Source organism: Oncorhynchus keta, chromosome 15 (genome assembly GCF_023373465.1).
Source record: "Oncorhynchus keta strain PuntledgeMale-10-30-2019 chromosome 15, Oket_V2, whole genome shotgun sequence".
Taxonomy (NCBI): domain Eukaryota; kingdom Metazoa; phylum Chordata; class Actinopteri; order Salmoniformes; family Salmonidae; genus Oncorhynchus; species Oncorhynchus keta.
In genome coordinates this window covers 35,821,027-35,838,718 of record NC_068435.1, presented here as the reverse complement: position 1 = coordinate 35,838,718, position 17,692 = coordinate 35,821,027, and the positions used below count along the sequence as shown (strand labels likewise).

The following is a 17,692-nucleotide window of genomic DNA, read 5'->3' as shown; positions in this document are numbered from 1 at the left end:
TTTATTTGAAAGCGTTTGCTACTTTCTGTCGTCATTTCCGTTATCCATCTTTCCGGAAGTTTTTTTCCCCTTCCATAAACGTTGCTGTTTGCTAGCTTCGAGAAGCTGTACAATAGAAGAAACGATTATGTTATAAACATTTGCATATCTGCATATTTGTTTCTGTGTAACAACAGTGATTTTATTTGATGAGCAATGTCTAACATCGTTTCTTTTAGTACACAAATAGGTGCAATCATGGATGTGCTAGCAAAGGCAGCTGTTGCAGAAATAACCAAATTTGTAGACGAGGGTACTGTCGTTCTACGGCTGGAAATGTGTCGGAAAGAAAATGAGATAGAAGGCCTTAAAAATAGTTTACAGCTGATGGAAAGAGAACTGAGGAAAGCTCAAAGGGAAGCAGCAGCACGAGGGACAAATGACAGGCAACATGCTGAAGGAATTCAGCTTGGGAGTGGGACCTCACAAAAAGGTGAGAGCTCACCTTTCGTTTAGTGCTGTCAAACAGGGCCCGGTTTAAAGCATCTTAAGGCTACGTTCATCGTTAGACCCATATGATCCTATCGTACCATATACCTATGGTTCTAACGATTAACTTAGCTTCTTATACCTCGGGCAATGTACTTCAGTTGTGTAACCAGGATTTGAGTTTGTAATGAGAACCGGAAGGCGCCCGACCGCTATTAATATGCTATTTGGAGAACAGCAAAAAATGACCCCGGTCATTATCACCGTTGCTGCTGTAGGTTCATTCACCTCAGTAATCTGCAAACACAGACTATTAGCTATACAATTGTAAAGTTATACCCATAAAAGGGGGGAAATATGAGAACTGATTCACATGAACATGTAGCATCAGGTAACGTTATTGTTCTGTCAGTTGTAATGATGAATTGCATAAAATCATCAGTTATTTACATGGATATCTCTTTTCTCAAATTACATAGCTTTTGCATTTGTAGTCCTAGGCATTACTAATATACAGGAGTGAAAGTAGAATTTATTTCTTCATGGTGCAGGAGCTCCAATGTTTAATGGGCCTAATCATAGAACTATCCCTATTAATTCAATAGGATCTCTGTGGGCCTAGCCATTAAGATTTGTAATTTAACTTTTAAAATGTATTACCTTTTATTGTGGCATAAACACAACCAGTCATCATTTGTTTGAAATATTGTGATAGGCTAATGTTTTATCGGTAAAGCATACTCCTACAATTTTTGGTCCGGGACACCGTACCACCTTACTTTTACCCCTGCTAATATATGCCATTTAGCAGACACTTTTATCCGGAATGACTAACAGTCAAGCTCCGCATAAACAGACATCAATGAAGCAGACAGATGATTGTACTATCACATTCACATTAATTATTAGAATATTACTTACGATTCTGTATTAATATCAGTAATGTAGGGGTAAGAAACAGGTGGGTAATGGGTAAACTATAAACACCAGTGGGCAATCGAGATGAGACTAACAACTAGAGGTCGACCGATTATGATTTTTCAACGCCGATACCGATTATTGCAGGACCAAAAAAAAGCCCATGCCGATTTTTATGTATATATATTTGTAATAATGACAATTACAACAATACTGAATGAACACTTTTTTTATTTTAACTTAATATAATACATCAATAAAATGGTCCTTCTGTAGCTCAGTTGGTAGAGCATGGCGCTTGTAACGCCAGGGTAGTGGGTTCGATCCCCGGGACCACCCATACGTAGAATGTATGCACACATGACTGTAAGTCGCTTTGGATAAAAGCGTCTGCTAAATGGCATATATTATTATTATTATTATTATTAAAATCAATTTAGTATCAAATAAATAATGAAACGTTCAATTTGGTTTAAATAATGCAAAAAAAAACTGTGTTGGAGAAGAAAGTAAAAGTGACTCCTGCCATGTCGTTTTACGTCTCAGGCCCTCGGGCATGTACCGCGAGAAAGAGAAAGCAGGGTTAGCCCTTTGAGAGAGTGGTTGCTGCTAAAAAGGCAAATCTGGGGGATGCAGGTGAACATAAACAAACCTCTGTTCACTGTTCAAACCACTGTTCATTCGCAAAGAGGCTGGAGCGATTAGAACTCAATTAGATCAAGAATATAAGCGCACAGAGCTTTGGTCAACACTGGGAGCAATATTTAGATGTTGACCCATAATTGATTTATTTTATTATGTTTTCAGGACCCTGTCTTTCAAAGATAATTCGAAAAATCAAAATAACTTCACAGATCTTCATTGTAAAGGGTTTAAATACTGTTTCCCATGCTTGTTCAATTAACCATAAACATTTAATGAACATGCACCTGTGGAATGGTCGTTAAGACACTAACAGCTTACAGACGGTAGGCAATTAAGGTCACAGTTATGAAAACTTAGGACACTAAAGAGGCCTTTCTACTGACTCTGAAAAACACCAAAAGAAAGATGCCACGGGTCCCTGTTCATCTGCGTGAACGTGCCTTAGGCATGCTGCAAGGAGGCATGAGGACTGCAGATGTGGCCAGGGCAATAAATTGCAATGTCCATACTGTGAGACGCCTAAGACAGCGCTACAGGGAGACAGGACGGACAGCTGATCGTCCTCGCCATGGCAGACCACGTGTAACTCCAACGGTACATCCGATCGGTACATTCCAACATCACACCTGCGGAACAGGTGCAGGATGGCAACAACAACTGCCCGAGTTACACCATGAATGCACAATCCCTCCATCAGTGCTCAGACTGTCTGCAATAGGCTGAGAGAGGCTGGACTGAGGGCTTGTAGGCCTGTTGTAAGGCAGGTCCTCACCAGACATCACCGGCAACAACGGTGCTTATGGGCACAACCCCATTGTCGCTGGACCAGACAGGACGGGCAAAAAGTGCTCTTCACTGACGAGTTGCGTTTTTGTCTCACCAAGGGTGATGGTCGGATTTGCGTGTATCGTTGAAGGAATGAGCGTTACACCGAGGCCTGTACTCTGGAGCTGGATCAATTTGGAGGTGGAGGGTCCGTAATGGTCTGGGGCGGTGTGTCACAGCATCATCGGACTGAGCTTGTTGTCATTGCAGGCAATCTCAAAGCTGTGCGTTACAGGGAAGACATGCTCCTCCCTCATGTGGTACCCTTCCTGCAGGCTCATCCTGACATGACCATCCAGCATGACAATGCCACCAGCCATACTGCTCGTTCTGTGCATGATTTCCTGCAAGACAGGAATGTCAGTGTTCTGCCATGGCCAGCGAAGATCCCGGATCTCAATCCCATTGAGCACGTCTGGGACCTGTTGATTCGGAGGTGTGGGGCAAGGGCCATTCCACCCCAGAAACTTCTGGGAACTTGCAGGTGCCTTGGTGGAAGAGTGGGGTAAACATCTCACAGCAAGAACTGGCAAATCTGGTGCAGTATATGAGGAGGAGATGCACTGCAGTACTTAATGCAGCTGGTGGCCACACCAGATACTGTTACTTTTGATTTGAATCCCCCCTTTGTTCAGGGACACATTGTTCTGTTTATTTTACACGGAACCCAAACCGACTGCGCTCGTGCGCCATCGTGCATAAATGTTTTTTTGTCCCCCCACACCAAAAGCGATCATGACACACAGGTTAAAATATTCAAACAAACTCTGAACCAATTATATTAATTTGGGGAGAGGTCGAAAAGCATTAAACATTTATGGCACATCAGCTAGTTAGCTTGCACTTGCTAGCTAATTTGTCCTATTTAGCTAGCTTGCTGTTGCTAGCTAATTTGTCCTGGAATATTAACATTGAGTTATTTTACCTGAAATGCACAAGGTCCTCTACTCTGCCAATTAATCCACAGATAAAACGGTCAACTGAATCGTTTCTAGTCCATCTCTCTTCCTTCCAGGCTTTTTCTTTTCTTTACTTTATTTTGCGATTGGAGCCAATTTCATAAATTATGTGCATTACTGCCACTGACCTCGTTCGTCTTTCAGTCACCCACGTGGGTATAACAAATGAGGAGATGGCACGTGGGTATCTGCTTCTATAAACCAATGAGGTGATGGGAGAGGCAGGACTTGCAGCTCGATCTGTGTCAGAAATAGGAATGACTTCTATTTTAGCCCTTGCCAATGCAGATGCTTTTTGGCACGCGAGCAGTGGGTGCAATAATTTAATAACATAGATTTCAACATTTATTTTGCAACGCTCGCACGCGACGCGAGTGGTGTGGTCAGCCTGTTAGTCACATGTCTGTGGAACTTGTGTTTATGAGCATATGAACACTTTTTGGTTTGGTACAGCTCTCCAAACGTTGACCATTCTTTTTGTTTTCAATCTGTTCTTATTTATGTCTCAGTTGTTGAATCTAGTTATGTTCATTCAAATACTTACACATGTTAAATTTGCTGAAAATAATCAGTTGACAGTGAGAGGACGTTTCTGTTTTTGCTGAGTTTATATACTTTTATTATTTTTCAAATGAGGAAAAATTACCAAAGTCCAGACCCCGGTGTCCTCATATGTTGTTACGGCCCTGCCCTCAAGTCAGGTTAATTGCACTGAACAGGGTTTTGCTTTATCGCTTATTTGACAAATTTCTAACAATTACATAAACCGTCTACTCTACTTCCAGGTAATGAAGAAGACCAGAAATCCAAAGCCACGCCTGTAGAGGACCCGGAGAAGTTCAATGAGCTGCAGAGCTCAGGACACATTGTGGAGGCGAGGGGTGGACTGGAGTTGCTGGTGAAAGCAGAGCAGGTGGAAAAACATGTAGCCCAGGGAACTGTACAGGACCCAGGAATCACAGGCAGTTTGGACTTTAGAATGGATGAGAGAGATAGTCAGCTGTGGTTCTCTGTTACACAGGGACTAAGTGGGAATGATTCCACTCACCCAGATGGGTCTTACACTACAGAGAGATGCTTACAGATGTTTTCCTCTCAGGCAGATCAATATCCCGCTCCCATCCCATCCCATCCTGCTTCCTGCAACTCTTTGTCTTCTGCAGAGAAACCACTTAATGACATTTTCAGCACTGTCCCAGTGAAAGTGGAGCCCGCGTGGCATCCTCTTTATCATGGCGATGCCATGTCTGAGTCCTTTCAAGCTGACCAGGGGCAGTACAGAGATACTCTGCACCCTGTTGTGATGGAGGGCTTGACTTTACAGCCTAGACTGCAGCAGCCAGGACCTTCTTCACAAGGGCTCATGAGAGCAACTGAGAACACATCTGAGTCAAACTCACACAGCAATGAGCATATTCTTAATAAGAACAGATTGAAAACAAAAAGAATGGTCAACGTTTGGAGAGCTGTACCAAACCAAAAAGTGTTCATATGCTCATTGTGTGGAAAGAGCTTCCACCGCCACTGTCAACTTGAAGCACACCAGCACTCTCATGCTGGAGTCAAACCATATAGATGTCTTGAGTGTGGGAAAAGTTTTACGCAGAAAACCAGACTTAAGTCCCATCAGAGTGTTCACACGGGTGAGAGACCTTTCAGTTGCAGACTCTGTGGCAAGATGTTTGCAAGGCAAGACAACTGCCAAAGACATGAGCGATTTCACAGTGGACAAAAGCCATTTAGTTGTGTGCAGTGTGGTAAAAGTTTCACGGTTCTCGGTAACCTCAAAATACATCAAAAACATCAATGTAAATTTGCCAATGTAAGAATGTAAGAACATGTTGTTCAGTGTTTTCCTCAGCGTTGTACAGTTAACCCGAACTGTGTCTTCTTGAAAAACATGTTTAACAATTATTTCACCCTACTACTAACAACTCGAGAACTTCCAATTGTTTTTTTTTTTTCATCTTGACGTTTATTTAGGAAATTACAGAGCTCAAAAAAGGGATGCCATATTAGAATGGCAATTTGCCTGGAATTTTTACTAATCTCAACAATATGACATAAATCACTTGATATGCTTCAAGGGCTTTATAGGAAAGTAAGCATTGTTAAATGAGGATGTCAAATTTGAACAAATCATTGTCATTTTGTGTGTCATACCATGAATGTTAAATGACATCCAATTGAATGGATTTTCAGGTTGTATATAGTGCACTCGGGGCCGGCTCCAGGCATAAGCGGTCATTTGGGGCTCCTGGGGGGGGACGGGACTCTGTCGTGGTCTCAACTTAGTTACTATTGAGAGTAAGAATAGTAAAATATACCAGGTGCAATTTAGAAATGTGCTTGTGCACCAGCAGATTGTTCTCTTGTTAATTCAGTCAATCAATTTGCTGAGAATTACGGAGGAGCTGCACCAGGATTACACGTGCACAAACCGTGAACAGGACGTCAGCGCTGTGACTTTACCTGCGTGCGTGGAATTAGATCAGTAGCACTTGGTCTCTTCTGCAAGGAATATATTGACTTTGCGTCCAATATGGGTAGACCAGTGGAGGCTGCTGAGGGAGGACGGCTCATAATAATGCCTGGAACAGCGCAAATGGAATGGCATCAAACCATGTGTTTGCTCTATTTGACACCATTCCGCTCCAGCCATTACCACAATCCTGTCCTGTCCAATTAAGGTGCCACCAACCTCTTGTGGAGTAGACTATATGATAACAACCATCTGCAGTCAATTAACCTCGCTCATTAATCAACAATTGAACAGTAGCTGGCGATACTCTGCAGGCCATAAGAAATGCACATCAATTGATTTTGTTGAAGAAAAACAAAGAGGAAGAGGCAAAGCGAGAGGGTTCTTTGGAATTACTTTTGTGCCTTTCATTTCAAGCAAACGTTTTGAATTCGAGAACAAATTTGTTAGTGTTACTCGAAAAATGATGATATTGAAAGCAAAACATTAACCCAATAGTATTGAGAGCAGAATAAATAATATTGAAAGGCAAGAACAAATTAATTGTAAATTAATGCAAAAAATATATATATGAATGCCCCCCCCCCCATTTTTTTTTGTGAAACATGTTTTCAATGATCGCGTGATTGCGATGAAAGGCTTCCATTTTTGCCTGCAATTTTTGGTTATGTTACCTTGTCCTTTGCTTTTGCTGCCTTCTTTTGCAGTTGCAAAGTTTTGGCACATTCATTTAATTTAAGCTGGTTTAAGAGGGAGCCTAAAATGATGCTATTCTATTGGTCAACCAGTTTTGGAGTGATAGGCCAGCCTCACTCAATGATCCAGTTTGTTTAAGTCCTAGCTACATATACTGTATATACAAAAGTATGTGGCCACCTCTTCAAATTAGTGGATTTGTCTATTTCAGCCACACCCGTTGCCGCGTGTATAAAAATGAAAATGTGTCTCCATAGACACACATTGGCAGTAGAATGGCCTTACTGAAGAGCTCAGTGACTTTCAACATGGCACCGTCATAGGATGCCACCTTTCCAACAAGTCAGTGTATCAAATTGCTGCTCTGCTAGAGCTGCCCCGGTCAACTGTAAGTGCTATTATTGTGAAGTGGAAATGTCTAGGAGCAACAACGGCTGAGCCGCAAAGCCGCGAGCATCGGCTGTAGTGGTGTAAAGCTCGCCGCCATTGGACTCTGGTACAAATTCTCTGGAGTGATGAATCAAGCTTCACCATCTGGCAGTCCAACAAACAAAACTGGGTTTGGCGGATGCCAGAAGAACGCTACCTGCCCGAATGCATAGTGCCAGCTGTAAAGTTTGGAGGAGGAATAATGGTCTTGGGCTGTTATTCATGGTTCAGGATAGGCCCCTTAGTTCCAGTGCAGAGAAATCTTTAACGCTCCAGCATACAATGGCATTCTAGAAGATTCTGTGCTTCCAACTGTGGCAACAGTTTGGGGAAGGCACTTGCCTGTTTCAGCATGACAAATGCCCTCGTGCACAAAGCGAGGTCCGTGCAGAAATGGTTTGTTGAGATTGATGTGGAAGAACTTGACTGGCCTGCATAGAGACCTGACCTCAACCCCATCAATCACCTTTGGGATGAATTGGAACGCCGACTGTGAGCCAGGCCTAATCGCCCAACATCAGTGCCCGACTTCACTAATGCTCGTGGCTGAATGGAAGCAAGTCACCACAGAAATATTCCAACATCTAGTGGAAACCCTTCCCATAGGAGTGGAGGCTGTTATAGAAGCAAAGGGTGGACCAACTACATATTAATGCCCATGATTTTGGAATGAGATGTTTGACGAGCAGTTGTCCACATACTTTTGGTCATGCAGTGTATCATGTCTAGCTGCATTGTAGCTAAATTCACCATAAAACAAAACAGAATTGCAAACTAAATTGGTAAATTAAACCAGATTTCAATTTCATTGTAAGTCATACAAAAAGTCATAAACAAACGTGTTAAGTTTTTTTCTGATAATCTGACAAGGGAAAAAAACTGTTTGCTCTGTAAGTTTTTATTTAGAAGATGAAAGGACATTTGAGTAGTTTGTTTTTCACTGTAAAAAAACAAACAAAGTTCTCACTTTTTTCCTGTAAAGCTGCTTTTCCTCATTTCAGACTGTGGCCTAAAGACAAAAACTATGTTACCAAAATGATACAACAGAAAACAATAGGGCCACATCATTAGCTAGGCTTCCATCTAACTGGCAACAGATTTTCATGTGAATATTTTAAAATCTGCATGAATAAAATATGCACCTTTTCTCACCAGAGATGTGTTTCCATCACATTGACTTGTCGCGGATAAAAATCTGTGCAAGATGACGTAGTGCACATAAAATTTACTTGAGCAATTCTATTCCCATGTACCAAATAAAAAATACAAGTTAAGTGTTTCCATCGCATTTCCAACTCGACTGATGGTTTTGTAACAAAGAATGTAGCGAATGTGCCCACTCTGGTATTGGCACGTGCGCTACAGCCAACAGCTTGCAGATACAGTGCTGGTATAGCCTACACATGAGGTTATTATGGACATAAGAGCGAGATTATTTTCATTTGTCAAACGGCAGCCAAACATCAATCATCATGTCACCAGAATAAGACCCTCAATATTTATTGGAAAGGAGCATCAAGCTCACCAACTGGCATATTGACCACCATGTGATGTTCATAACTTATTTCATCTGTAGCCTAATAAACTGCATGCTTCTCCGAGTCGTGGTGGGAGGACCACACATGTCATCACATGACTCCCAAGTTCACTTTGATAGGATGATGACAATAATTAAAATATATATATTCTATTGAAATTTGCGCATAAAAGCCTTTCCACTGCCATTTCTCTCATAATACATTTTACAGACAAAATCGATACCACCTTTTCTAGCGTATTTTGTTTTGTCGTCATTTGGAAAGTTTACCGACAAATTCAGTTTCCATCAGATCTGTCGTGACATTTTGCAACCGACATGTACTTTACTCGCATAAAAAAAGGTTGGATGGAACCTGGTTAATGACACTAAAACCTCTCCAACACAATCTAATCTAGATTCTTTGGTCATAATTTCTAAACACATGACAGATAATGGGATGACATTGTTCTACAGTTCCCAGGCACATAGATAGTGAAGAGCAGTAGCCTATTGTTCTATTGAAATGTACTGTAATTCTAGTTGTCCTACAACAGGCTGCAGACACTCATCGTCTTAGTGCTGCTTGGAGAAGAAGTCTTTGCTCTTCTGGATGTCGGGCTTGATGGTGTCACTTCCTGGTTTCCAGCCGGCGGGACAGACTGAGGAAACACCAGAGAAGAAGTGTGAGTGTCAGCACAGTGCAGTATGATAAACAAAACACTTTGAACCTGAGCTTGACATTTTTACACATTCTGACATCTACTATCAGCCTAACATTCTCCGCTGTTACAAACATAGAATGTTACCTTAAAAGAGAGTGGTAATAGTGCTCTAAATACTGTTCACATAGTGCAGGTATCATCAACTGGCAGCCCTTGGCCTCCCAAAATGTTCTGATCCCCAAAAATCTTTTTGGACAATGTATTTGTCACATACACATGGTTAGCAGATGTTAATGCGAGTGTAGCGAAATGCTTGTGCTTCTAGTTCCAACAATGCAGTAATAAATAACCAACGAGTAATCTAACCTAACAATTCCAAAACTAGTACCTTATACACACACGTGTAAAGGGATAAAGAATATGTACATAAAGATATATGAATGAGTGATGGTTACAGAACGGCATAGGCAAGATGGAGTAGATGGTATAGAGTACAGTATACACATATGAGATGAGTAATGTAGGGTACGTAAACATTATATTAAGTAGCATTGTTAAGTGGCTAGTGATATATTTTTACATCAATTTCCATTATTAAATGGAAATAGAGAGACATATGTGATTGTGTACCAATGTAATCAAGGTTTGAAATTATTATGTTTTTGTCAAATACAGTATCTGTTTGGGCTTCTTGCGTACAAATGATTTCTAATTAGGTTCCAGTCCCCGGACCATCTGCTCAAGAAATAAAATTGGCCCGCGACTGAATCTAGTTGATGATCCCTGACATAGTGTATGTCTTCTGATGGTACATGGTAAAATATGGCACTGCAAAAGGTTAGCCTGATTCTGTGTAGGATAAGGAGGCATGGTCTTTTAGAAAACAAAAAGAAAACAGGGTTAGTAGGGTTAACAGGGTTAGTACCCTCTCCGTGTTTGTCAGTGAACTGAAAGGCCTGCACCAGACGCAGGGTCTCGTCGATGGAGCGTCCCACTGGAAGGTCGTTGATGGTGATCTGCCTCAAGAGGCCCTTGGCGTCAATAATGAATAGGCCCCTGAAAAAACAGGTAGGGTATAGATTGAGTCATTTATGCTTGTGTTAGTCTTGTTTTGCACGTAGTCTTATGTTGGGCACATTACCCAGGTTTTGGCCCAGTCGGTCATAGAAACACTGAACTTTGACCCTTGAACTTGTCTGGTGTGAACCCACCTGTAGGCGATGCCCTCGTCCTCCTTCAGCACCCCGTAGTCCGTGGAGATGGAACGCAGTGTGTCGGCTACCAGAGGGATCTTCATTGGACCCAGACCACCCTGCTTACGAGGTGTGTTGGTCCTGTAAGAACACACAAGGAGACGGAATATAGTCTTTTTTTGTGTGTCTGAGACCAAGCGTCCCTGCCAGCTGTGATATACAGACGGACGCGAATAGTAGTAAACAGGTTTATGTATGCCGGTCCTCCGAATAAAAAATATATATATATTTGGACACTGAAGTTTTAGCCTACTCTAGTAACTGACTATAAGCCTATAACTCTCACATGTAGCCTAATATAAAAGTATTGCAGTAGAATGATACACCAAATGATAATTTAGTATCAGAAATAGGAGTGGAGAAATCTGATTTCTTTCTTTCAGCATCTTTGGACCGTGCAAACGTGTGGTATTTGTGGACCTACTTTACTGTTTTGTGAATGCCTTTTCAAATGGATTTCATTACTCGTGCTATGGAGCCTCTCAGAGTTAGGATAGAAGGTTCTCCGTTTATATGCACCGAAGCTGCGCTAACGTCAACCTGCTGTCTCCATTTGCTGGGGAAGGAGACTTTGGGTTTTGGTGGGAGAGAAAGAGGGGTGACCTTTGTTAAAATGTATTGATTTTTCCTCAGTTCTCTGTCTTTGCAAGTGCTTGTCTGTTTTCACACCTTTTTCCTTTCAATATTTTAGATGGCTAACAAAGCTAATAATTGGTATAGGTAGGCCTAATCCTATAAAGTTTTTATCTTGGAACACTAAAACAATGAATAATCATGTCAAGAGGTCTAGGATCTTCTCCCTTTTGAAAAGCTAAAAGCTGATTCACGCATTAAAGATCACTCAAGGCTACAAAACTCCAGGTTCAGTCAGGTTTTCCCATTCAGACATTAACTCCAAAGCCAGAGAGGTTGCAATTTTGGTTAGTAAAATAATATATTTCTCTACTACTAATGTTATTTCAGACAGTAACGAGAGATATTTCATCATAACTGGCACCATTTGGCACACACCTGTAGTATTGGTCAATGTATATGCTCCCAATTTTGATGATGAATTTGCCAAATTGGTTGCTGGGGAAAATCCCTTCTCTGAACACCCATCTTTTGATATTTGTTGTGGATCTGAATTGTGTTATTAGCCCGGCTTTAGACCGCTCAAACCCCAGAACTATGTCTCCTGCTATGTCAAAGTCCTTCTCCGATTTTATGATTCAGAATGGATGTACACCATTCTTTTTCTCGTATTGACTATTTCTTTATTGATCATAAGTTACTTCCAAATGTCACCTCTTCTGAATATTTACACATTGTCATTTCTGACCATGGACCTTTAGCCCTCGACATCCTATCAGGACAAACTCGTACTCCTCTCTGTTGGAGATTAAATTATCTTATCCTGTCTGTTGCAGACGTCTAACGTTATCTCCACTTCTATTGATAATAAATTATTTTCAAATCAGACAAGCTCAACCTCTCATTCTCTCTTATGGGAATCACTTCAGGCCTTTCTTATTTTTTAGTAATTTAAACAAAACTCGGAAAGCTAAACTAAAAGAATTCACTAAAGCCATCCTTGACTTAGACCACCAATATGCCTTGACGCCATCCCCAGAGCTGTATAAGCAACGCTTGAATTTACAATCTGAATTCAATCTCTTGTCCACTACAGATGCAGAACGGTTACTATTGCATTCATGTGGTACCTACTATGAACATGGCAAGTCGTCTGCTCGCACACCAATTAAAACGCAGCGCTGCTAGCCGTCTGATTCCCCAAATGAAAGATTTCTCTCATAGCTTGATTTCTGACCCTACGGGGATCAATGACACCTTCAAATCCTTCTATTCCTCCCTGTATACGTCTGAATTTCCATCAGATACTGCCAATATTTTCGGGTGAACTGGAGACTCCCACAGTTGAGGCTGAAACTGTAGATTACCTTGATTCTCCTCTCAGTCTTGAAAAGGTTATTAAGGTCGATCAAGTCAATGCAGAGCAGAAAACCTCCAGGGCCCGATGGGTTTCCAACTGAGTTCTTTAAGAAATTCCATACCAAGTTAGCCCCTTTACTTGTATCTATGTATAATGAATCACTTGAACGTGGCTCGCTGCCACCTACCCTAACACAGGCTTCATTAGCGCTTCACCTTAAGAAGGGGAAAGACCCCACTTCCTGTTCTTCATTTAGGGCCCTAAGTCTCCTTAATGTGGATGTAAAGGTGCTGGCGAAGGTGATAGCAAGGTGTCTGGAAGTAGTCTTACCAGGACTCATATCACAGTAACAAACCAGCTATATAAAAGAACAGAATTAAAAAAAATATTCAGACGCGGTTTAACCTGATTTATTCTAAACAATTCTCCAACTCCCCTGAGTTGGTAATCTCCCTAGATGCAGAGAAGGCATTTGACAGAATTGAATGGGAGTACCTATTGGCTACTGTTACATTTTTTTTTTTGACTTGGGGACAAATTTAGCTCATGGATCCATCTCTTGTATACATCTCCCCAGGCCAGTGTCTGTACCAATGTCAACCTTTGACTATTTTGCCCTGGAACGTGGGACAGGCTGCCCCAATGTCCCCTTTGTTATTTGCCGTTGCCATTGAGCCACTTTCAGTAGCTTCACGGGCATCCTCCTCTTTCCAAGGTGTAACACAGGAAGGAGTTGAACATAGGTTATCATTATATGCAGATGTTATTTACATAGAGTAACAAATCCCTGTAACCTGTTTACCTTCTATCCTTTCTATTCTGAAGAACTTTGGCTCCTTCTCTTGGTTACAAGCTGAAACTGAAACTCCAGAGAAGCGAGTGCTTCCAGCAGCGCTACAGTTCCAGCAGACCGACGTGCCTTTTTAGCTTAGCCGCTCTGGTTTCAAATACCTTGGAGTTGAACGTAACTTGTTCATTACATGCTCTTTTTTTTCTGCAAACTTTGCTCCCTTCCTTACGCAAATGAAATCTGATTTTCAGAGATGGGGGTAGCTTACCACTATCACTTAAAGGAAGGATTAATGCTGTAAAAATGAACAGTTCACCCAGATAACTATCCATTTCAATCTATCCCATTGTTTTTACCAATGTTTTTTAAATATTTTTAAATCAGGCTGTTACCACATTTATCTGGGGAGGAAAGGTACCCAGAGTCAGTACATCTTAACTTCAGAGATGCAAGTTTAGTGGAGGTCATGCACTATCCAACTTTGTATACAATTACCGGGCAGCCAACTTGTTACTGTATACTATTATACTATTACTGGGCAGCCAACATTTTACTGTATACTATTATACACTTACTGGGCAGCCAACCTTTTACTGTATACTATTATACTATTACTGGGCAGCCAACATTTTACTGTATACTATTATACACTTACTGGGCAGCCAACCTTTTACTGTATACTATTATACTATTACTGGGCAGCCAACATAATTGCTATTCTGGTTACATGCTCCAGATACCCCATGGTAATACCTAGAGGCACATTCTTGTATTTCTGCTTCTCTTCCTGCCCTACTCCGCTCTTCTGAATGTGTTATGTGGAGGAAGGAAGGAAGGCTGTTTGGAATATGGTCAAATCTTTGTACTTACATTGATGTACATTTTGTCAAACTTGAATAAAAATACATTCGAAAAATGAAATGAAAAGATCGCTGCAGTGTAACTTATCTTGCGTCACCTAGGATGAAATCTTCATAAGGCAAAATAATTGTGCAAAAGACTCGTACCAGGCAAGATGGCAGAAGTGGGAGTCAACAGAGGCACCAATGACCTCGCAGCCGATCTTCCTGAACTCCTCGGCAGCGTCGCTGAAGGCGATGATCTCAGTAGGGCACACAAAGGTGAAGTCCAGCGGGTAGAAGAAGAACACCACATACTTCCCTGCAGGCAAGCAGCACAAGACACACCATTAGACTAACCTAGCACGTTGCGGAGCCTGGAAGCGCATATTCAATGTAACTCAAATCTTATCCGAAAGGCTTATGGGTCATTATTGTATTATCGAACTTTAAAATCCTGAACCGGTCACAAATCCGACCACACAGATACAGAACAAAGGACAGTGTCAAATACTATGAAGCGTAACAGTAGGTCTACCTCTGTAGTTGGAAATGCTGAGGTCTTTAAACTGTCCATCTGGCATGACTGCTGTGGCCTTGAAGTCAGGGGCCAGATGCCCGATGCGCGCTTTACCTGCAGCCATCTTCAGTTTCACTGGAGGAAGATAAATCGAACAAATAGGCCTTTACTGTTTTATGTATGCTGTCAATGTACAGTATGCACCACTCATGGTAGTACACAAAAAGCGCGAAGATAACTGGACATAAAAGATGAACTGGGATGCTCTTCCTATACATTTTCAGCATTGAAGCTATGATGTGAAAAGAACTGAAAACAATACAGGCAGGAATAGGAAATTGATTCTATGGAAGATTTCACTTCTTTCATGAGCAACACCTAATTCACAGGTGTTTCCTAAATGGCCATTTGTCTTTATTTTAAGCATTAATCACATAGTTCAACAGGATGTTCTTGCCTGGCAAGTGGCAAAACATTTTACTATATTGCACACGCAGTCAGTCCTATTTCGTAAACCTGCATTCGTTTTTTTTTATTCCAATATTCCATTGAACAAATTAATTATGCAGGCCACTTGGACATCATCCCCCCAAAAAGCTATTGTAAAGATAAACAAACGCATTTATTCTGTCATCAATGGAAATGTAGGCTACAAGTTTAATGCCGGTAAGATTGCACACAAATGAAATGATAAGGTCAGAAACTATTAGTCATGGTATGGCTAAGTTTTCACTTTCTTTTTTTTGGAATGACCGAAAACATACTTTAGCCTATATATTTCATGATGGATTGAAAGTGTAGCCCTACAAAACACATACCTCTGCCTTGATCCTGACAGCAGCAGCTTGAGATGCGGAGTGCGAAGAATGAGATTCATCGCATGGAACTATATACAGCAGCTCAATTCTCGCGATGTTAGAATACTGCCAATGGCCACAGCCGATTCTTAATTTATTCATTTGTATTATTATTTTCATTAACAACAATTCAATACAGGAAGTACATGTGGGAACACAAGTATATATAAATAATATACAAAGGACAATTGGACTAGGGGTTACAATATCACATTACACAAGGACCTTTAAGGGACATACATAGAATTGTAAGTGTAACATATTTTTTGTTAGCAGAGTATTTAATGGTCTTCAAATATAGTTAAATGTATTTTTGTAAGGTAAGAACATGTGTGTTTTGTTTGTAAATTTGCATTTGTGAATATGACATTTTGCCAAAAGAATAATGAAATTAATTACATGATTGTAGGTAAAATGTAGGTAAAATATCCAAGCAGTAGATTTCTCCACAATAGTGTAAAATCTTCATAAATGTGTTCAATTATAAATATACTGATGTCTTGCCACAGTTTCCTTACTAATACAATGCCAAAAAAAGTTGCAACACTGTTTCTGGGTGGTCATTTGAGTTTGTTTTCCTTAAACTTCTTCACATAGTGGTTGGCAGGATATTATTTATGACATTTTTTAAAGGAAACTTCCTTAATTTAGTGAACAGTTAGGTATGTGTGTGGCAACATCCAAACTTTCTTCCAACAAATATTATCAATACAAACTTTCCAATAAGACATTGCATAAGGTATAGATAGATACAAACCTTGTTTCAGCAGGATGTTGTATCGCTCTGTTGTTGAATGGACCAAAAGAGAAACAAATCTTTCCTACTGATGAGTCAACAGGGTTAATGGAAGGTAGGCTCTGAGGGTCAGGTCTTGACACATTCCTGAGTAATAAATCAACACCTGAGGGAAGTGCATTTAAAACTATTGCAAACTCTTTAGGTGTTACAGGGATATTGTAAAGAGATAAGAATTCCTTATAACTAAGTAAAAAACCCTCTGCATTTACAGTTGAAGTCAGAAGTTTACATACACCTTAGCCAAATACATTTAAACCCAGTTTTTCACAATTCCTGACATTTAATCCTAAAAACTCCCTGTCTTAGGTCAGTTAGGATCACCACTTTATTTTAAGAATGTGAAATGTCAAAATAATAGTAGAGAGAATTATTTATTTCAGCTTTTATTTCTTTCATCACATTCCCAATGAGTCAGAAGTTTACATACACTCGATTAGTATTTGGTAGCATTGCCTTTAAATTGTTTAACGGGTCAAACGTTTCGGGTAGCCTTCCACAAGCTTCCCACAGTAAGTTGGGTCAATTTTGGCCCTTTCCTCCTGACAGAGCTGGTGTAACTGAGTCGGGTTTATAGGCCTTCTTGCCCTCACACGCTTTTTCAGTTCTGCCCACAAATGTTCTATAGGATTGAGGTCAGGGCTTTGTGAGGGACATTCCAATACCTTGACTTTGATGTCCTTAAGCCATTTTGCCACAACTTTGGAAGTGTGCTTGGGGGTCATTGTCCATTTGGAAGACCCATTTGCGACCAAGCTTTAACTTCCTGACTGATGTCTTGAGATGATGCTACAATATATCCACATAATTTCCTTCCTCATAATGCCATCTATTTTGTGAAGTACACCAGTCCCTCCTGCAGCAAAGCACCCCCACAACATGATGCTGTCACCCCCACAACATGATGCTGTCACCCCCGTGCTTCATGGTTGGGATGGTGTTCTTCGGCTTGCAAGCCTCCCCCTTTTTCCTCCAAACGTAACGATGCTCATTATGGCCAAAGTGTTATATATTTGTTTCATCAGACCAGAGGACATTTCTACAAAAATCTTTGTCCATATGTGCAGTTGCAAACTGTAGTCTGGCTTTTTTTTATGGTGG

At 40.8% G+C, this 17,692-nt stretch overlaps 2 protein-coding genes across 2 annotated transcripts; one reads left to right on the top strand and one right to left on the bottom strand.

Moving 5' to 3' along the window:
* The first annotated feature begins 53 nt into the window (after positions 1–53).
* On the top strand, positions 54–8,700 carry LOC118394870 (zinc finger protein 16-like). The gene is made up of 2 exons (XM_035788481.2): positions 54–472; positions 4,601–8,700. The coding sequence occupies exons 1-2, from the start codon at positions 196–198 to the stop codon at positions 5,647–5,649; spliced, it is 1,326 nt and encodes a 441-aa protein (XP_035644374.1). The 5' UTR covers positions 54–195; the 3' UTR covers positions 5,650–8,700.
* On the bottom strand, positions 8,303–15,848 carry LOC118394873 (peroxiredoxin-1-like). Its single transcript, XM_035788487.1, has 6 exons — positions 15,757–15,848; positions 14,957–15,073; positions 14,587–14,740; positions 10,815–10,937; positions 10,529–10,659; positions 8,303–9,600 (listed from the first exon to the last, which is right to left on the bottom strand). The coding sequence occupies exons 2-6, from the start codon at positions 15,060–15,062 to the stop codon at positions 9,515–9,517; spliced, it is 600 nt and encodes a 199-aa protein (XP_035644380.1). The 5' UTR covers positions 15,063–15,073; positions 15,757–15,848; the 3' UTR covers positions 8,303–9,514.
* Between the last annotated feature and the right edge of the window lie 1,844 nt (positions 15,849–17,692).